Source organism: Haemorhous mexicanus, chromosome 6, assembly GCF_027477595.1.
Source record: "Haemorhous mexicanus isolate bHaeMex1 chromosome 6, bHaeMex1.pri, whole genome shotgun sequence".
Lineage (NCBI taxonomy): Eukaryota > Metazoa > Chordata > Aves > Passeriformes > Fringillidae > Haemorhous > Haemorhous mexicanus.
The window spans coordinates 21,912,872-21,934,763 of record NC_082346.1 but is presented as its reverse complement, the minus strand read 5'-3'; the positions used below and the strand labels follow the sequence as shown (position 1 = coordinate 21,934,763).

At 42.8% G+C, this 21,892-nt stretch overlaps 1 protein-coding gene across 2 annotated transcripts in view; it reads right to left on the bottom strand.

Moving 5' to 3' along the window:
• The window catches only part of LDLRAD3 (low density lipoprotein receptor class A domain containing 3), a 107,616-nt gene extending 94,909 nt beyond the window's left edge, over positions 1–12,707 (bottom strand). For both annotated transcript variants that reach the window (XM_059849252.1, XM_059849253.1), the window contains exon 1: positions 12,593–12,707. In XM_059849252.1, the coding sequence (XP_059705235.1) occupies positions 12,593–12,626 (34 nt within the window). In that variant the 5' untranslated portion in view covers positions 12,627–12,707. The remainder of the gene's footprint in view (positions 1–12,592) is intronic.
• Between the last annotated feature and the right edge of the window lie 9,185 nt (positions 12,708–21,892).

Sequence of the window (21,892 nt, the reverse complement as noted above, 5' to 3'; positions counted from 1 at the left end):
CCCAAGTGCCTCAGGACTCAGCACCTCGCCTTGCTGAACGTCACACAACTGGCTTTGTCCCATTGATCCAGCCTGCCCAGATCCCTCTGCAGAGCCTTCCTACCCCCCCAGCAGATCAACATTCCCACCCGGCCTGGGGGTGTCTGCAAACTCCATTTATTCCTCAACAGTAAACAGGCATTTTTATATTTTTATAACCAAAAATCTTTGAGGTATGTAGGTATGCAGCTGATACACAGATTCTGACTAAAACAGGTAGGACCACTCTGTAACAGATAGGCAGGAAAGAGTTTGGGAATTTGAGCTTCAACTGCCAAGTAGACTCAGTTCACATAGTAACTCTCTAGAGATAAGTGATCCCCTAGACCTAAGAAACTCAAACCATTTTAGATACAGAAATTAACTGCCCTCTTATTTGCACTTACAGGTCCAACAAGAACACCTGGTATGGTTCAATATCTGGTTTCCTTTTGCACGTACCCTTTACTTTGTTTAATGCTGGGATGTGATTAGTGGGAAAAGGGAACAACTTGGGAAGCTTGTTTGAAAACAGATTATAAATCTGTATGTTTCAAAGTATCCAAAAATCACTCTGCCCTGGAAACATGCAATGACTAGCCCTTGGTATAGCTGCTTACACCTAGGGTTTAATTTTGACAGTTGAGCTCTCTCAAACTGTTCTCTAACCAAAACATTTACTACAGCATTTCAGTAACACATTTTTTCCAACACAACCAGCCAACACAGTCCTTCTAAACCAAAGCAAGGAATGCTGGAACAGTAACTAAATCTGTGCCAAGTTAGTTTTCTTACAGGAATGTGCAAAGTAGCTTGGAAGGCTTGTGTTTGCAAACACCCAACTTATTTCATCTTCAAGGGCCAGACAGGCAAAGGTGCAAAGATCATTCTATTTCCTCAATGTCACTGCTCCTTTGAGACATCCCATATCAGACATGCTTCCTCTACAAAATGGAGATAACCACCTGATATTTTAGAAGTCTATATCATGCACTATTTCTGGGTTAAAAACTGGCTGAATAGCCAGGTCCACTGGGGAATGTACATCAGCTGGTGGCCAGTCACAAGTGGTGTTCTCTAGAGCTCAGTGTTGGGTCCAGTCCTGTTTAATACCTCTATTAATGACCTGTCCAGTCCTGTTTAATACCTCCATCAATGACAGTGTCCTGTCAGCCAGTTTGCAGACAGTGCTAAGTTGGGCAGGAGTGCTGATCTGCTGGGCAGGCTGGATCAATGTGCCAAAGCCAGCTGTGAGAGGCTCAACAAGGTGAAGTATGGGTCCTGAGGGAGCTGGTGTTGTTTAGCCTGGAGAAAAGGAGACTCGGGGGACCTTATCACTCTCTACAAATGCCTGAAAAGAGGCTGTAGCCGTGTGGGGTTTGGCCTCTTCTCCCAGGCAACCAGCAACAGGACAAGAGGACACAGCCTCAAGCTGCATCAGGGGAGGTTCAGGTTGGACATTAGGAGGAATTTTTTCACTGAAAGGGTGAGCACTGGAATGGGATGCCCAGGGAGATGGTGGAGTCATCACCCCTGGAAATATTCAAGAAGCGACTGGACACGACACTTAGTGCTACAGTTTAGTTGACATGGTGGTGTTCAAAGGCTGAAGTCAGTCTTGGAAGGCTTTCCCGACCTTGGTGAGTCTATGATTGTACGTGGGCTTAATTTTAACAGGATCTAATGGGCCTTACAGAGGTCTCTTCAATACAGGCCCAAAGGAAGTTACACTGATTGCTTCTTCAAATGGAAAGCTTGCTCACAATAGAAATCTGCCTAATTTTGCAACTACTGATGAGAAAACTAAGTACCAACACTGCAGGGAAAAACTAGCTAAACCATGGCTGAACAGTTTCCCCATGAGACTACTCACAAGGAGCATGGCAGTCAGCAGGTCAGCAACTGTGGATTCAACCTCAGTTAGGACATGAATATCCTGCCAATGATCAGCACTGTTTCTTGTGTTTCCAGATTTTATTTGACTCAGCTAATAGGCCATTAAGCTCCAATGAGGTGGACATTTATCTACAGATAACACAAGGAAATTGGAAAGTAAGCAGCCTGAGGCTACCCTGAAGACTGTTAACCAAATAGCAAGGCAGAGCTCAATTAAAACAATTCATAAGAAAACCTATATAGTCCATTGGCAGATTTTCAAGGATCCCATTAGAAATTTTAAGGATATTCAATCTGATTAGACACTGAAGTCTATCTCATGTAGAAACCATTAATAAGTAAAGAGCCTTTAAGTTTGAAAGCCTGAACATTACTAAAGCCACACTAGGAAGAGACACTGGGCCTTTCCGGTGTAACTAACATGCACAATTTTGCATAAGAATGACAAACCCTTTCTGTACTATACTGAAAAACGTGAGACTGATTAAAAGGTACAGCTGTGCAAACCAATGTCATCAAGTACCCACCACTTTTGAGTGGACTCTGTTGATGTAACTAAGAGACAGACACTCTTAGGTGCCACCTCAAAAAAGCCAACATGCAGGACCTCTGAATCAGGAGTATTCCATGAAATGTCTAATACCTCTAATACCAGTTTTTGAAAAGGGCAGGCATTTCAATCACTTGAAATTGCAGTGCAAATAGGAAATTACACTGAAAAATATTTTGTCTCTCATTTTATAAAAACTTGAAGAAGAAAAATGGCTATTGCGCTCTTAACCATAATGGACATATAATTCAAGTACAAAATAAGATCACTGCTATTCTGGACTCTTTTTTTGAAAAGAAAGGTTGCAATGAAGAACATTTCAAAAAAACATGATGCTGACAGTAATCCCTGTAGGGGAAAAAATCTGGCAACACTCTACTTCAAACTTTCAATTTAGAAGCTCACATTCCTCATGGAAGATTTTCATAGTACAACTGGTACTGCCAACTCATATGGTTTAAAAATACTCTTAGGAACTCTACTATCAACGTCCTTTTTGTCTTCCAAGTACTCTGTTAATGTTCTAGACACACCACTTTGATCTTTGGACAGAAGTAAATTCTTGATTTGTACACTGCAAGTGGTAGCTCCATTTTCAGAGGAGATAAAAAGAATAGGTTCCTGAAATTTAAATACTGCCTGCAGATAACAGAGGGACGTCCTCCATCTGACTACAAAAGGACAAATGCTTGTGGTTGGATTAAGAATGTGTAAGCTGAAAAATATCACAGGGATTCACTTTTCTCTTCCCTTTACACTTGCTGATATTCAAAGCCAGTATATTCGCAAGACTGAAAATGCCTAAAAAGAGTATGTAGATCTCACCTTTTAAGACAGGGCTACCAAACACTTCTTAGAGAAACTAAATCAGAATTCCAACAGGTCTCAATTCAATTAATGTCAAGTTTAACATCTAGAACCCTGGTTACATAGTAAAATGAATGATCTGTTTATTTAAAAGTTCACAATGTTTTGGGCTGTTTATTTTTTTTTTTTTTTTACAATTCTACCTGTAACTCCATTTATGCCTCATTTCACTCACAACCAGTACTGAACTTCAGCCATATGGATTGTTTTCACCCCTCTCCGCCTTTTTTACCTTTCAAAAACTTGCTGAAAGGAAAAAGAAGCCTTTTTTGAGTTTGAAAGACAGCAATCACCACAAACACTGCTGTTCTTCCTTAGCCAATTCTGAAGTAGCCATTATGCCTACTTAGTTTAAGGACTTGGTCTTTTAAAAGTGATTGAGCAGTAAGTTCTTCCAGACTCCAGGATTTTACAAGTGCATGCTGCTTTCAACCAGACTGAGCAGATCTTGATCTAAGCATCTGTACTGTGCCTTTCCAGTTACTCAAACAAGCAAAGATGTTCAGATTTTACATGATACCAAGGCCTTGAGAAGACGTATTTCTTACTGTTGATCAGATCATGGAAGATTCAGTTTGGCATCTTCAAGATCACCCATCCAAGATCACCATCAGAGCCTCAAACTCTTTTGGTGGACAGCCATTCTCCTCGGGACAAAAACCATGCACATCAGGTTCCATTCAGTTTAGGAGTGTGCAGTTCCATCCAGCTTTTAAGACTTCACAGTTTTGGACCCAGCCACAAGACCAACTTGTGCCATTGGCAGGAGGCTGGCTAACAGGTTAGGACTTATTTGGCCATTGAAACTCATTGATTGCAGTGTGTTTCCTTTGAAGGTCACACATGCTGACTCTACCAATTTATGTGTTTATGAAGAACTGACGTGCTTCGGCAGATGAAGCAACTCTACATATTTAACTCTCTAACTAGTCTATGACTGTACATATTTAACAATGCATTCACTAATGATTTAGCGATTTATAAATCATGCCTTGAATTGTGTGAAGTAAATATTACCTGTCCTTCCTAAATGATCCCTGAGAAATGGCTCATTTGCTAAGATGCACAATTCACTTATAAACTGTACCAGAAACTGAGTAAGACCAAGTCCCAAGTAGTCTGCTCTTACCAAACTCCACCTCCCAAAATCAGCAGCAAAGTCCTACACAGCCTAAAGCTGAGCCTTAGCACACAGCATAGCTAAGCAATGGATAGGGAGGACAGGGAGAAGAAAAGCAAGCCCAGCACTGGTGGTAGAGTGAAGCAGAACACCTGCAGTAGATAGAGGCAATGGAATAATGACATTTCCTAACTGCAAGTTTGGCATAGATATAGTAAGTATACATAACAGCATCTTTCAAGTACAGAGGCATGATGAGGGAATCCATAGCTAGCTCTATGCATCAATGGGTACAATTTGGTGAGGTCATGAGGCACAAAGGAAAAAAAGAGAAAAAGATACTGAGAGGAGGAAGGAAGTGGCACAAATCATCTATGAAAAGAAGCATGTAAAGACTAAGTCATCAGCATGCAGCTTCACAACAAGAGAACAAGGATGCAGGCAAAGAAAGAAAAAGAAAGGAGTTTGAATCTGACAAGAAAAGGATTCACAATCTGAGAAATAATGGCTATCTTTAGCTGCAGAATTATAGCTGAGCTTATACAAAGAGAAGCAGAAACACTCAACAGCCCTTAAGGTAACTTCTTCAGCAGCAGAATACCAGCCCTGAGTCTGAATTAGCACAAGCTCAAGTATTCCCTTCTGTAGCCATGTGTGAGCAATGACTGCATTCCCTGTCAAGCAGCCACTATTTAGCAGGTTTGACACGGTCCTGAACCATGGGTTACCTGGGCAGAGCACCCCAGACAAGCAACAGTACTTCAAGTTGTCAACTCCTGCCCTGCCTTACAAAAGTGAGAGAAAGTGCAACTTGACAAATACATGGATTTTCATAAGTACATCAATTTGTGTGTCTCTATCATGCTTCACATCTTTGTACACCTAACACTCCAGTGTTTGAGGAATCTTAATGCCTTTACACTAACAACAAAAAATACAGAAAAAACCAGGAATACTTGACTAAAAATTATCATATCAAGAAAAATCTACTTACCTCACATCAAATCCATACCAGACAAGGCAGAACATCTCAAACGCAAAACCCACTATTCTGAACTGTAAAAACATATGCCTGATATTTGTGGCACATAGCTCTTGACTAAAACTAGGGTAGCACTAACAGCATCAGAGAAAGATGGTAAGAAAGCTGATGTCAAAAAAAAAAAAAAAAAAATAAAAGGGGAGAGAATACAGTGAGGAAAGAATTAAATCTTGCCCAAAGTAATACTGCTGATCAGTAACACAACCTGGAGTAGAACCTGCAAAACTAAGATGGTGAACAGCTTTGCCCAGAAGAATACAAGTCTTCAGTTGACACAGATACACATGGCTGGCAATGGTGCTCTGTCTGGAGCTATAAACATCATCTGACTCATTAACAACTGAAGCCATAAATTCATCCAAAATACATAAAGCAAAAGAAATTACTCCAAGGAATGATGGAATCTGAACACAAATACTTAATAGCCAGAATTCACATCTTAATTTTTAATGGAACCACAACCTACTTGCTGCAGTAACATTATTACATTTTATGAAAACAGAGATAAAGCCTCACAGGAAAATGTTACCTAAAATCAAAGTTTTCATCCAACAAACCCAACAGTTTCAAAATAGACCAACATAGAATACCTCATGTGATGTAACTGGTTTCCATCTAAAATTTTCAATAAGAGAATCCTGAACCAGAAATCTTCCTGATCACATTCCCTAGGAGCCATCTGGAATCTGTCTAAGCAGATGAAAGATAACAACACAACACCAGAGACGCAGAGCAAGGTGTGGCACTTAGGGATTTCTCCTTTAATTTAAAAGGAAAAAACTAATCAGAATCCCTACTTAAGAATAAAAATAGCACTAAAACCTGAAAAACTGTATTTTTGTCCCTATTGAAACAAGCTATTTCATAACACAACAGCATACTTAAACCATATTCAATTTAAACACTTCCCAATCTTTAATAAGTTAAGTCTCACAGGCTCCTTGAGAGATACCAAAGCCATTTGAAAATATAAATCTTTTGGCTAAGAAGACATAGTATCATGACCTCGGAGTTCACTAGCTCCCAATCCTAAATGATCCCAGATTTTAGCAGTTTCACAGCAACATCACCTTCCATTCATTACCTCAGCTCCCTGCTCACTCTGACATGTGACACAGCAACTTACTCAACCATTTACACATTGACAAAGAGCAGCTTTGCTTGATATGTTTTAATTGTGACAAGTTCACAGCTGTCTAGCCCATGGCTGGAAGAAGGCTTAAGAAACACAGAGGAAAAAATTATCAGCAGCCACCCCCTCAAATTGCTTCCATTTTCATTTTGTTCATCTAGGGCCTTTTGATTATCCACCCATATGATTCCCCAGTCTTTCAACACATTTCTCACACTAACAGGAGCTACCTATTATTTCTCTCCAACTTCCAAAAACTACACATTTCTATAAGCTGCAACTAAAATAAGTATGTGATTCCACAAGTTCCTTTGCAACCAAGAAGTGGGTAAAGTTGGGATCTGTACAAGCAACTGAGAACAAGAGCAAGGAGAGACCAAATGGCTCCGTTTAGAAATTTCACTGCCTCAGCATCTCTCATGTGCTAGTTAAAACACACCCACACACCAAGCCAGCAACTATTACACCATCTTCTCTCCTAAAAGGATTTTTCTGTCCTGATAGACAACACTGCATGCAAGGTGAGGTTGGCTAAAATGCCTTTTAGTCTGACAGTTTCACTAGTACAAGAGGCTGCATGAAAGAAACTAAACATCTGATCAAGTCAATGCAGCTTACAAGATTCTACATGTCAAATAATCTGGACACACACACAGTCCTTGCAAACGCAAAACCCCATTGATCATGTAAATCTAAAGTTTCTCTATCAGAGGTAACTAATTTAGACAAATGCTTTCTGCCATGGTGTTTTGTTTGCTTGTTTTTCTTAAGCTATTTAATTTTCAATTTTGTTGTTGGTTTTTTTTGTTTGTTTCTTAATATATATGAGCTCCTCCTCAAAAATTCTCTAGCAGTCAGTAAATGTATGATAAACTGATTATCCTAATGGCTGACTATACAGTTACCTTCAGCCATGATCCATTTACACTTTAAGCAAAGGGCAATCTGTCATTCTATGTTTCACTTGAGAGCTACCTTAAAATACATAATTAAAACTGTTTTCACTTGAAATATTCCATTCATCTTAGATATAAGCCCATTATGAGGTCCTGCCAGGACGGAAGAGTTGTTTTAATACTTGAAAAAACAAAAATGCCAAAACCCAAGTATTGAGACCCAAGATGTTTCTCCTTCCTCATCTTCAACACCTGCCAGCTGATAATGAAGCTGTTTTCAAATCCTGTCAGACCCTGAAAATACCAGTTGAAATAATTATCACAGAGTGCCTTGTACCAAAGGTAGAATATCCACAGCCCCAGTCAGCAGCAAGCAGAACAACTGAACAGCCTACCAGGCTTTCTAGCAATTCATCAAACTCATCACCTTCTACAACAGACAAGACACTGAAATGGAGAGCACTGCTACCATCACAGCAGATCTCATGCTACAGATTTTTCAGGCCTACTCCATTATTGCATTTCTGCTCACATGGACAGAGAGAGTAACCACAGAACAGGACATATGACAGACAATACTCTGGTAAAATATACCAGTTTGGAAAAATAAATTAAAATTTAAAAAACATAAATAACACAAATACCAAAACAAATTCTTTCTCCGGGTGACAAATTAATTTTTAATTAGGCCTTCCCACATTGCCCTGAAACACAGAGATGCTTGAATCTCAGCTCAATTCATCAGTGCTACCTAACAAATCAACATATCCCTGTAAAAGCCTACCAGATTTACAGCAAAGAGAGCCATTTTATTCCTCACCCAGCAGATAATCAGCATAAGAATGAAAGCAGGCTGCAGGTTCCTATTGTCACAATAAAAATATTATAGTATCACCAGGAAACTTTTTTCTATAAAGAGGTATGGAGCTTGCTGGTCTCAATGTATCAGGCACTATAGACTGACTGCATGCTTGTAACACTTTATTTCACATTTGTACAAAAGGTGCATTTTTACTACCAATTTTCTTTATAGCAATCTCCGCTTCCTATCACAACATGTGACTGCAACATTGCAGTCATGCTTCCTCCCTCTCAACCTGGCAACTGCAGACTCTTTGCAGTGATTATGCCAGGCGAGATGGGATGGCTGGAAGCTCCTGGGCTCTGCAACTCCCCACATTCAGTGAGTAAGAGAAATCTGTTTAAATCCAGCCAAGGACACATCTCCCCCAAATCATCCTCTGCTTATTTCAGTCCCTGCACAAAAAATGTACTTGCAAGAGTAAAGTCTGACAACAGCCTCAAACATCAAATGTCGAATAACCAGAAACTGATTCAAGACAACTTGTGTGTGGGCACAGGCTCCTGTGACAAATCCCACATTCTCCTCAGCACGGCTGGGGAGCTTTGCATTGGAGTGAGTACCCCTAGCTGCTCTCATTATGATCACTGGCAGACTCACATCTCAGCAAATATCCAGTGCTTGTTGTTTATTACTATCCAAGCTGGAAGTTTCTTGACTTTCCATCTCTCCCACATTGATGCGCTACCCACGCTCACAGCTGGCTTACGGACCAAGAAAGACAAACACTGGTTATGAAGCACTAGACTCAGTTTAAGAGTTTTTAAGAGGACTGCCTGAAAAACACAAAACAGACCTACTGAATATACAATACAGACATGAGTCTTCAAGTAGACAGCGGCTTTTTTCTCTCTGCTTATCTAACAGTGGAGACCACTACTCAGCATTGCTGATTACTCCTGCCACATAGTACTAAGGTTTTCAACAAAGAAATGTTACTATTAGCACCACCTCTGAATGTCAGTACAAATGAAGACCCACGTAAGGAAACAATGGCTATTTCCTTAACACCATCTGGAAGTTTTAAGTTAGCAGATATTCCACAATGCAGACTAATGTGGTAACATGACTCTTCAAATAACTCCTACCTAGCTGCTTGATTTTAGGGATGTTCTGGTTTTTTGCAAGATTTTGAGGTGAAGTTGGAAAATGTAACAAAAGCACACATGTGGCCCTTCTTGTTTATGCTGTCTGTAGAATAGGTCCTGATTCTAACAATCTTAGACCAAAATACAGGAGGGAATTAGACACAGAAGCCTCCCCTTAATAGAGAGCAAGCTGATATTTCAAGAGGCATAATATCTACATTATATATTTGAGTAATATATCAGAAAGGCCCCTATATTGAACTGTGACACCTGGGGATGATACTTAGAAATCCCAGCTCTGCATTGCATTTTGGTTCTCCAGTCAGTTAAAGATTAACATTGTAAAACCTTCTTCAGTTAAAACAGAAAGGTCTGTAACTGTCAGAAAAAACAGTGTCCCTTCTTCACTCACTTTGTAAAAGTAGTTAATTTACTTGAATGTATGTGATTCCTGCCATTTCTCTTCTTAATGGATGATATACAGGTTGAAGAAAAAATACATAAATCTATGTTCAAAACATGTTCAGTAGGATTTAGCTTTCTTTAAATTTAAAAAAATATTGTCTTGAATACACAGTACAGTGGCAGTCAGGATTACAGAACTCATTTTTCTGTCAGGGATTGTTTACATTTTATTGGTTTTTCAGCTGTAGTGTACTTGCAGTTTTCTGAAACAATCCTTTCCAAAACTCACTGTAACTGTGTGTAGATCAGCTTCCATTACTTCATGCAAGCAGCAGAAGATAAACATAGATGTCTGTTTTCTAACTAACAGACCTTCTTCTATATTAACTTAACCGGATAATGTTGTTACAGTCTGAGATGGAAACAGGAATCCTTGCAGGACCTAACCTACATCCAGGAACTCCTGGGCTGACACTGAGCCAAAGCAAAGTGCTGGAAACTGGGTCACACTATGACATGTACAGGGCAGCAGGAGGGGATCGGAGCTGAGCCCGACCTGCTTATACTGGCAAGAGCATGAGAGATGAAAGAAACTGGGTGCATGGTATGTGAGCTTGATGAGACTTGAAATGAGACGGGGACTAGAAGAGGAAAGGAAGGTAACCAGGAAGCTCCTGTGCAGGGAACAGAGGCTGAAACTTAAGATCCATAGTCTCTTTCTGATCAATTACCAGTTAGTTACCAACTGAAATTAACAAGCCCGGTATAAATTCAAACTCGAGTATCATAACAAAATAAAACCTTTCCCAGGCAGATAGGCTCTTTCAGGATGAAAAGCACTATTTGATACAAGTACAATATTATGAATAAAGACAATAATAAAATATCAACTTTGCCTTGCAAAGATTCACTGCCAAAGCAAGCCAACAGTTACTTCTGCACGCTAGCAGAACAACTGTTTAGACAGGGACACAATACACTGTTTATCTTCTGTTAACTTGAGATTCATCCCTAGGGTTTCAAAGTTTCCCATCTGTACCCAAAAAAGATTCAACAGGAAAAGAAGTATTTTATAATATTTTATATCAGGAGTTACCAGAAGTAAAATTCAAAACAGAGTGAAGGCCAGGCAGAAACAAACTTATGCTCCCTGTGGGAAGCTTGCAGGGGTGCCAAAATATACCGAGGAAGCAGCATCTAAAAAACAAATCCCTGAAGACCCCCTACTTTATTATTCAAAAGAAAAACAGAACACATGAAAAAAAAAAGTTTCAGAAATTTCTTTGAATCTGCCCCAAAGTAAGCCAGAGTCTCTGGTTAAGTAACAGCAAGAATGTTGTGCAAGAACCACAGCCAGTAGTCAAAAAGTTGAAGTACCAACTTCCACACAAGAAACAGGTCACTGCCCCCAAGCCAAGGAGGAGCACGAATATGGGGTGTGGGTGGCTGGGAAACCTTCAGATGTAAAGATCAGTATCTCGTAGATGGGATCCCTCCATGTTAATCTAAGGGTGGTATTACAAGCAAATATATTCAACACATGGAAACATCTAACTTGCTGTGAATAATTAGATGAAATTTTGGCAGTAGTAGAATGGAAATTAATAAGGAAGAAGGCAACACAACCCAGGTAAACAAACCTGAGCTTCATCCGAAGCATCCCATAAATGGAACGGCAGAAATAGTTTTGCAAAGACACCTAAACCTGCAAAGACTTATGAATGTCACAAAGTTCGCAGATGACTAATTTCAAAACAGTGCAAGTCCTGTAACTCTTCTCCTCCTTCCTACCCATCTACACCAAACTCGAACTTTTACCATAGAAGCTGTGAAACTTACGAGTTCTTAATGACAACAAATAGTCTTAAAAGACAAGAAAAGAGAATAATTTGAGCTTGATAATCTGAGTTTTACACACTGTGTGCCATCACTTCATCGCCAAGGCGTGATTCGGAAACAGACACAGCAGCATGCAGCCAGGCTACTTACACTGTCTGGAAAAGTGCCCGCTAAGATCATGTTGCAGAAATAATTCACACCTGCAGCAAAGCTGCACAAAACATCATCAACTCGCCAATTTTGACAGGCATATGCCGACCGTGCTGGGAGAAAGAGTTTTTATATAGAAGACTATGAGCAAGAAGTATGAAATCCCCTTTCCGCACCCCAAGTAAAGCCAGGCAGGACCCGAGCCCTTCACTTGGCCATATCCCGTCGCGGGCCCACCGCCGCAGGGTCGCCCGCACCCGCCACGGCCTCCCTCGCCCCGAGGCGGCCTCGTAAAGGAGAAGGGGGCCCGCTCCGGGATGTACCAGCGGAGCCCTTCAGCCTGGCGGCGACTTCGACGCCCGGTTCGGCCCAAGGGCGCCCGACCCCAAAGCCGGCCCGGCCCCGCTGCCTGCTCCACGCGCCTCGCCCCACGCCAGCCCCGCTCACCCCCGCTGGGGCCGGGACCACCCCGAGCACGCTCCGAGGGGCGGAGGGGCCGAAACGCACACGCCGCACCCCCGCCGTGGGCATCCCGGCCCGCCCGGGCAGGGGAGGGGAGCGCGGCGAGAGCAGCCCGGGGAGAGGCGGCCGGCGACGCCCCCGGCCCTCCACGAGCCGCTCAGGGAGGCGGGGGCGCCGAGGAGGCCCCGGCGCCCTCCCCCGCCGAGCGGAGCCGCCCCCTCGCTCCCGGGCAGCGCCCCGGGGCACCGCCCCCGCCCGCACTCACCCGCCGAGCCCAGCAGCAACCACAGCAGCCACATGGCCCCGCGCCGGCCGCCCCGCAAACTTCGGGGCTGCTCCGCCAGTCCGGCCCGACGGAGCCTGCGGCGGGGAGCGGCGGTGCGGGGGCCGGCCCGGGGGAGGGCCCGGGGGTGGTGCCGCCGCCGCCGCCCCGCCCCGCTGGGCGGTCGTGCCCACCCGCGGCTGCCGCCGCCCCGGCCCGCGGGGCTCAAGGGCCGCCTCGTCTCCCTCGCCTCTGCTACCCAAGAGACACCGCCGGGCAGTTTTGAAGGCCGGGTTGCGGTGGCATTACCGTGTCTTACAGCAAACTCTCCGCTTGCCGTGCAGCGGCGGGCAGGAACCCTTTAGGAACACCTGGAAGAGTTTGGGTCAAAGCTGAAACCCTGCAGATGTGCAGGGGCATAGGTGCTTGCTCACCACCTTCTGCAACGACCAAGGGGTTTATTGCTTTCAAAAAGCCTCCCCTTATATCTTCTCATGCATGCTCCTCTAAACTTTATTCCCTAACTAGAAGATGAGGTATTTCCATAGCCAGATAGTCAGAATCACATTGGAAAAGCCTTCTGAGATCATCAAGTCCAATTTGTGACCAAACAACACCTTATCAACTAGACCTTGGCACTGAGTGCCATGTACAGTCTTTTCTTAAACACTTCCAGGGACAGTGACTCCAGCACCTCCCTGAGCAGTTCATTTCAATATCTAATCACTCTTCCTGTCAAGAAATTCCTCCTACTATCCAACTTAAACCTCCCTTGGCTCAGTTTAAGTCCTCTCATCCTTTTACTGGCTTACTGGGAGAAGAGGCCAACCCCCACTGGCTCCAGCCTCCTCTCAGGCAGTTGAAGAGAGTGCTAAGGTCACCCCTGAGCCTCTTTTTCTCCAGGCTAAACAATCGCAGCTCTCTCAGCCACTCCTCACAGGACTTGTGCTCCAGACCCTTCCCCACCCCTGTTGCCCTTCTCTGGACACACTCCAGCACCTCAATGTCCTTCCTGAATTGAGAGGCCCAGAACTGGACACAGTACTCGAAGTTTGGCCTCACCAGTGCCCTGTAGAAGGGGAAGTGCCAAGTACAAAGGGAAATCAGAGCCAGCTCGTGGGGTTTACTATCCTAGTAAAGCCCTGAGACACAGCATTTGGGGAATTTATATTGCGTTTTCAATCTAGGGGCCCAATCCTGACCCTACTTGGTTTCAGTGGGAGCAGGAGTGGACCTTGTTTTAAGGAACAACATTTTTCAGTACATGATGACCAGGAAGAAACCCACATTACTGTGTGCCATTCTGCTTTCATGCAAAAATCATGAGTGGTTCATTAAGTGGTACCTTTTGGTTGTAAAGTATTCCCCTGTGTGAGTGTCAAGTACATAAGTAGATCTGCATGTGTATAGAATAAAGTTTGACTCTCTAAAAAGCTTGCAGCATTTATTTAAGAGCTGAAGAGGAAGGCTTAGTGCAGAAGGTATTTTAGCTAAGAATTAAAGCCAGTTTATAGCAGTAAGAAGCTGCCAAATGATTTCTAAAACTGTTCTCAGCTGATCTGCACAATAATAATGTTTCAAGCGGGATTCTTACAATTCGTGTTTAACATACTCTGAGTAGCTTGTGGAGATTTACTGATAAGGGTTTCACAGCATTTGGAAAGATGAATTTAATTTTTTATTTAAAATAAGGCTTTTATTTGAATACTTAGATGTAGCTTCCCAAGTGGTATTTTAACCACTGATAGCTAATTCCCACATAGAAGTCAGCTTGGGAACTAGTTCCAGAAGGGGGTCTGAGAAGGAGGAGTGGTTTCTGACTCCTGAGGGATGTGGCTCTGGGAATTTCCTCTGCCTGCCAGGGCACAGATCTCCAGCTGCCGCTCTTCCTTCCTGGGGTCTGAGTGTGACACCCCAGTGTGACCATCTCACCACCTGGTGGGCTTCTGCCAACTCACCCTGACTACATGCAGCAATTGGGGTTCAGAGGCAAAGCAAGGGGGATGGGAGCCTCCTTAGCAGTTTCCAAAAAGCAGGATCTTCTAGTTTGCCGAGAGATTAAGTGGGAAGCTCTTCATCTGTAAAAGCATTTTGTAGACCTTGGTTTCTTAGCCAGCAGAGAATAAAAGGTCCAGTGTGATTCCTCATTACCTTTTAGATGTTGGACTGTGTGACTAAAAGTGTAATCCCTGTTAACACAAACATGCAGGGAGAACAAAGACAGGCAGAGAAACCTCAGTAACTTTGTCAGGGAAAATGGACCGGACAACACTGGCTGCTCCCAAGAACATCAGAGAAAACTGATTAAACCTTGGCAGCTGGTGTGAATTCTGCCAAGAAACTGTCTCCCAGATGCCTTGCAAACTAAAGGTGATTATTGCCTATGGTATAGGACTCACGAAGGGGTGCAATGGGAACAGAATTTTGGGGACCTGCAAGATTTGCTGTGCAATGTTTAGGGCAAAGAACACAGGAAGGAAGAAGGAAATCTATGAGGTGGGTTGAGGAGGAAAAAATGTGGGAAAATAAAGGAAAAAGGGGATGCAAAGTGCTGGCCAGATCTAGCTGAGCCCTTTGTTTGATCACCACAGCCTATCTTATATTCTAATTAAATCCTCTTTCTAGCTAACTTACAGGTAGGTGCACTATCACTTCTGAGGGGATATGTGTGAACACTAGTGAACTTCCAGCTAGATTAGCCAACAAACAGTCTGAGTATGTGTAAGTGAATAGGACCACAGGCCTCAGGTCACCAATACACACACTGATTCTCTATCCCTACATGAACTGCCTTCTCCCCTCTCACCTGGGGAGATTTCTGGGTTTGTCTCTCAAAGCAAGATGTGATCCCAGCTCTGCTGCAGAGTTTGTGTGCCCGCAAGCAAGTCACTCTTGTCAACCCATGCTTTGACTCTCGATGAAACTACCAGCCGTCTACACCACAAACATAAAGGATAAATAAATAATTTCAGGTTGCTCAGAATGTGACTAGATTCTGAATGGCTACCAGTAATGCAGGATACCAGCCTATAATGAGGAAAAACAGGGAATATACTCTGAAAAGGAGATTAGCTTCATAGTAAATTATGCTGAAGTAATGACAAGTTGTCATAGGATCCATTACGAGAAAGCCACATCTTTTAGCTGTGTGCACTGTGGTTAAAGGCTAGAAAGGCAAATTTTCTTCAAACAAGCTTATCACAGAAGATTCATTGGTATTCCTACAAGATCACAGAATTACAGAATCACAATGTGGGTAAGGTTAAAAAAGACTGCTGGTGGGACCATATGGTCCAAATTCTCTGCTCAAGTTGGATTTTCCTAGAATACATCACTTAGGGTTGTGTCCAGACAGCTTTTGAGTATCTGCCATGAGAGAGACTCTAGAGCTTCTCTGGGAAATCTGTTCCAGTACTCAGACACCCACACAGTAAGATTCTTACATATATTCAGGTGGAACTTGCAGTGCATTGGATTCTACCTGTTGCCTCTCATCCTAATGCTTGGAGCCAGCAAGGAAAGCCTGGCTCCATTCTCTTGGCAACCCCCTTGAGATACATGGGTCCATTGAGGAAATACCCTCTCAGCCTTCTACAGGCTGAACAGGCCCAGTTCCCTCCTCCCACCCTTGTAAGAGAGATGCTCCAGTCCCCAGAACATCCTTGTAGCCCTCCACTGGACCTGCTCAAGGAGCTCCATGGCCCTCTTGTACTGAGGAGCCCAGATTTGACCCAGTGTTCCAGATGTGGCGGCAGCAAGCCTGAGTATAAAATTGTTCTTTTTTAGGTTTTGCAGGTCATGGAGTGTCTCCAACAACTCACATTGGCAGACCTGCCAGCCCTAGAGGGACAAATGGTTATTCCTAAGTATATTGCAGAGGATCTGCATCCCCAAGAGAACCTGACCTCTCTAGGAAGTACCAATTCTCAGCATGTTGTAAGCTGAAGCTCAAATTTTTCATTTCTTGTTTCTAATCAGCTCAGTATACAACCCATATTTATTTTCACAATCATTCTTATAAGGTAGAAGTTGATTTTTTTAGGGAGCTGACATTGGTTTGAGGCAAAAGAGCAAAATGCAATAATCTCTCTAGGTACAATCTAAATTTGCTGACTTCAATCTGTAAATAGAACTCTGAACAAAATTAATGCTAGTAGTTTATATGTGTCATGCTCAGTGACAGGATTGATAATGACAAAAAGTCAGAACTGTTGTAATTAAGGATAAAAATTTGTTATAATGTATTGCAATATTTTGTATGTGACAGAACTGCCACTTAGCAAGCCTGGGAGTTTGGAGCTGTGATTAGCAACAGCTTTTTGAAGGATTCAATATAATAATAATCAAATTTTTAACACACTGCAGCAAAATGATAAATGTAGATCAAAATATATTTATGAAGTTGTCATCAGCATTAACATCTATTAAGTTAAACAGCTATATTTCAGCCTATATCCATCTATCCATGAGAATTCATCTTCATTTTGGCTTTGTAATGTTCTGATCTCTAGTTCTCCTGCCTGTTGAAGCAATATTCTCTCTGCAAAACAGGGTTGGAGATTAGTTTTTAAAGGAGGAGTCATACCAGGCATTCAGATTCCCTGAAATAACTCATTTGGTTCTCTCATCTTGATATGTGAAGGGCTAGTAACTGTTTGCATTGGTGTGGTCCTCATCACTGTGCCAGTTTAAAACATAAGGATCAAACCAAAAGCAAGGGACAGTTCTCGGACATGTGCAAATACATTGGCAGCCTTCTCAAAGAAAGCAAATTGAACTAGGATGGAGCTCAAAGAGTGAGACAAGCCTCTCCTGCCCCCTGCATACCATGGGCTCCAGAGCCTGCAGTGACAGGAAGCACCTGGGCAAACTCATGCATCTTCCCTTGAGCTCCAGCAGTACCAGGCTTGGATTCAGGGATCCACCCAACTTCCTTGGCCTGCCTCTGTGCTCTCAGGAGCACACTCCTCACTGCTTCCTCAGGCATGGTTAATTCTAGGACTGATCTCCAGAGATGTGAGCTACTCCATAGTTTGTGTACACAAAAGAGTTTTAATGAGCCTCCAGAAAGAGTATGTTATGATGGACCAAATCTGTGATGTTCTGCTAGTATGAACATCTATATGAACTATATCTTAAGTGTGGAACCCTCTTCCTCCTCTCCTGCCAGGTTCTGGGCTCAGCAAGTTAGAGACTCGTAGCTCTCAACAGCCACTGGCTTTTCTGCTCTAGTGCTATGAAAGAGGGAGGTCCCAAAACTTTGGCCCATTCATTTTCATTTCTTTCTTTACACAGTCTGCAAAGGGCCCTCTGCTGTGCAGCTCCTGTTTGGCCTGAGCTGCAGCTCTAACAATACTCCCTGTTTGGGACTCAGAAACCAGAGATGAAAAGTCTTGTGAGATCAATTTGTCCATAATCTGGGCAGCGCAGGACTGATAGTGCAACGCTTTTATTCTTGAGCTATCCCATGCTGCCATTGTAGGGGGCTGGAATGCCTTGGCAGTAACAGCATTTCCTGACAGCAGGCAAGGGGCTTGCTTAGCTCACAACTCTTCCTACTGTGATGGCAACTTGGGAGTATTACTGGGTGATGTCTCTGTGTTCCCTGATATCACAAAAAGGTACAGGATACCACTCCTAATTTTTATCACTTGGGTGGCATACAGCTGTTTCTCCTCATCCTTATTTTACTCTGAGCTATGTTAAATTTCAGCTGGGTCATTTTCAGAGCAGTTTTCCCTCTTCCAGCCACCCACCCACAAACACACACAGCCCCATACTTGCCAGCTCCAGTCTGTCCATTCCACATTGCTTGCCCAGGCCAAGTAAATTCCCAGTTCCAGCTAGTCTGATACAAAGGACAGTATTCAAAATCTGAAATGCTAGTGGAAAGTTCTGATACCTGTTTTATCTTTTAATCCTATTATGTGGAGTGTCAAGGGGGCTACACTAGCAGAATCAATTGCAAAATAAAAACACTTTCCAAACTATTGCATCCTTTCTATTTTACCTGTTGTGCTGGTTTTGGATGAGGCGGAGGTGATTTTCTTCACAGTGCTAGCATGGGTCTATGTCTTGGATTTGCACTGAAAACATTAATAATAGAGAGATGTTTTTATTATTTCTGAGCAGTCCTTGCACAGTGTCAAGGCCTTTTCTGCTTAGTGCATTGCCCCACCATCAAGTAAGCTGAGGTTGCTCATGTGGAACAGCTGACTCCAGCTGACACAGGGTAGCCCAGACCATATGACATCATGCCGAGCATAAAATGCTGGGGACGATGGAAGGGTGACACTCAGAGTGATGGCATTTGTCTTCTCAAGTCACCATTACATGTGATGGGGCCCTGCTCTCCTGGGGATGGCTGAACTCCTGCCTTCTCCTAGGAAGTGATGAATAAAAACCTTGTTTTGCTTTGCTCATGTGTGTGGCTTTTGCTTTCCCTATTGAACTGTCTTTATCTCAACCCATGAGTTTTCCCACGTTTACTCTTCTGATTCTTTCCCCCATCCCACTGGAGGGAAGGGACTGAGTGGCTGTGTGGGATTTGGCTAGTGTCTGCAGTCAAATCAAGACACCTATTTATAAATATGGAGATCAGTTAGGAAGCTCTGTAGTTACAGTTCTCTAGCTACAAAGCCACACAGAGTTCTTGTTTACAAGCTCCTCACCTCCCACCTCTCCCCTGCTCAGGTCACAGTTTTATTTTACTTTATCTTCTGAGTACTTGTGTTTTCTGGAGGGATCCATTGCATTTGAGGGGGAAATGGGTGAGTTCAATTCAAAATGTTTGTTTTAGTCATTACCTAACATGTCAATATTTTCAGTCAATGATTTCGAAGGAAGTATTCATAAAGAGCATGTAGAACAGCAAGATGATTATGCTGTTACTAAGTCTTCCAATCACCTCTTGGACAATCAGCATATCAATACTTTCCATTGAGGTAATGGGCAGTGTGTGAAATTTCCAGGCTGCTTCCAGAATCTAAAGTAGATGAAGATAAGTAAACAAGGGGGATTATTTGGAAGTAAAGTAGTTAATCAATAAATGAATAGATCAATGCATATCTCCTAGCAGTTTAGCTCTAGCTGTCCCTTAAAGAGAATCTAACAAATAAATAAAAAAATCAAATTGATTTGTCTAGATAATGAAAATTTTCAGCAAAATGACCTAAAACTACATTATGCATGTAAATCCCCTGCTAACATAAAAAGTTACTCCTCCTATGGTGTCTGTGTCACCTGAATGTCTGAAAGTTTAAGCCCTGCCTCTGGTTTAATGTCTATTTTAGAAGTAGAGTGCCTTTCTTTTGCTCCAGGTCATGAAAGAATCACATTGTGAAAGCTGCCTTTTAAGTATATATGTGGGAATCTTTTTCTAAATATTTTTACAAAACATTTGGTGCTATCTATCTCACACTGATACCTTTGTATACAGGGCAGAGGGAAGGTAACCAGAAGCAGGCAAGTAATTAAACACACAAGGTGGGAGGCAGTGGAGTAGCCAGGATTCTAAAAACTTCATAGGAAAATAACCCCTAAGCTAAAACTGAATTTTCTGAGTGCCAGATCTTAAATTAATTCTTTTGGAATTGAACCCTGAGGTTCTAAATCAGTCCTTTAAAATGTTCTTGACCACAAAATTACTTTGTGATAAGGTAAGAAGTGAAGGAATGAACGCATCTTATCTCTTCAAAGCTCTCCTGAAATACAAGGCAACAAGATAACTTACATGGTGTTTGCAGTTCCTACTGGGAACATGGCTGGTATTTGAAATACTGTGAATTAAGTAATTCTATGTTTGCTAACAAGGGTAAATTAAATGGGTTTTTACACTAAAATGTGTGTTTAAAAGGTTTGATTTTTAAATGACAATCTGAAATTTGGATTTTGTCCAATATTCAGTCTTTTCAATGGCTAATGTTCCTCAAGCTCTTCATGAATAAAGTCCTCTTAAGCATTTCTAGGGTTAATCTGGCTTTTTAAATGTCTGCTTCAGGATGAGCTAAATCCCCAGAAATGCCTCGTTCTCTCAATTAAATGTGAAAGAAGCCCACAATGTCTGGCTCCAGTGGAAACAACTGCCCTGGAAATGTCAGGAGCTTATACAGATGCAGAGCCAGCACCCTGTGAACTGCAGCCCTCCTGGGGCAAGAGAGGGTGCTTAAACTGGGGCTCAGATCCCTTCTCCCACCCCTGAGGTACAATCATCAGTAGTGAGTAGAGAAAGAAGTTTGCACCCTAGGAGTCTCAGCAGAGGAGACTCAGCAGAAATTTATCACCCACACAGGAATTTGTCCAGGTTTCTCTAATTTTCTGAAGGATGAAAAATTCACTGGTTATTGCAAGAACCCCTTAATGAAATATAATTTTGTGTCCATTCTCTTTTCGGGAAAAAGGAGAAGTTCAGTATCTGAAGCATTCTCAGTGTGGTGGTGATAGCAGCCCTGGTTTGAAGAAAGTGCATCTTCCATTTCCTTGCCACTGCTTCTGAACACTTGGATTCTTCCTAACTGAGAAATGTAGTGGCTAAATTGTGTTTAATATACAAGATCACAGCACAAACTTGTGTGACCCAAGGTCTGATGCAGGAGCCAGAAACACTGCATCTCTCTTTGCTAGAGAGGAACCTTTAGAGGAAGAGGAAGACTGTGCCCCACCTGCTCAGTCATCTCAGCTTGACTGCACACAGCATAGACACTGGTATGGTATGGATTTAGGCATGTGTTGTGGTTTAACCTCAGCCAGCAGCTCAGCCCCACGCCGCCACTCGCTCACTCACTCACTCACTTACTCACTCACTCTCCCTTGGTGGGTGGGGGAGACAATCAGAAGGGTAAAAGTGAGAAAATTTCTGTGTTGAGATAAAGTTCTATGTGTAAAGAAAAAGCCATGCACGCAAGCAAAGCAAAACAAGGAATTCATTCACCACTTTCCATGGGCAGCTGTTCAGCTATCCCCAGGAAAGCAGGGCTCTGTCACACATAACAGTGACTTGGGAAGACGAACACCATCACTCTGACTGTACTCCCTTCCTTCTGCTTCTCCAGCTTGATGTGCTGAGTGTGAGGTCCAGTGGTCTGGAACATCCCTGTGGTCAGCTGGGGTCAGATGTTCTGGATGTGTCCCCTCAAGGCTTCTTGTGCCCCCCCCAGACTCCTCACTAGTTGGATGCACGAGGAGCAGAAAAGGCCTGGGCTCCCTGTAAACACTGCTCACCAGCAAGGAAAACATCCCTGTGTTGTCAGCACTGTTTCCACCACAAATCCAAACATAGCCCCATGCCAGCTACTCTGAAGAAAA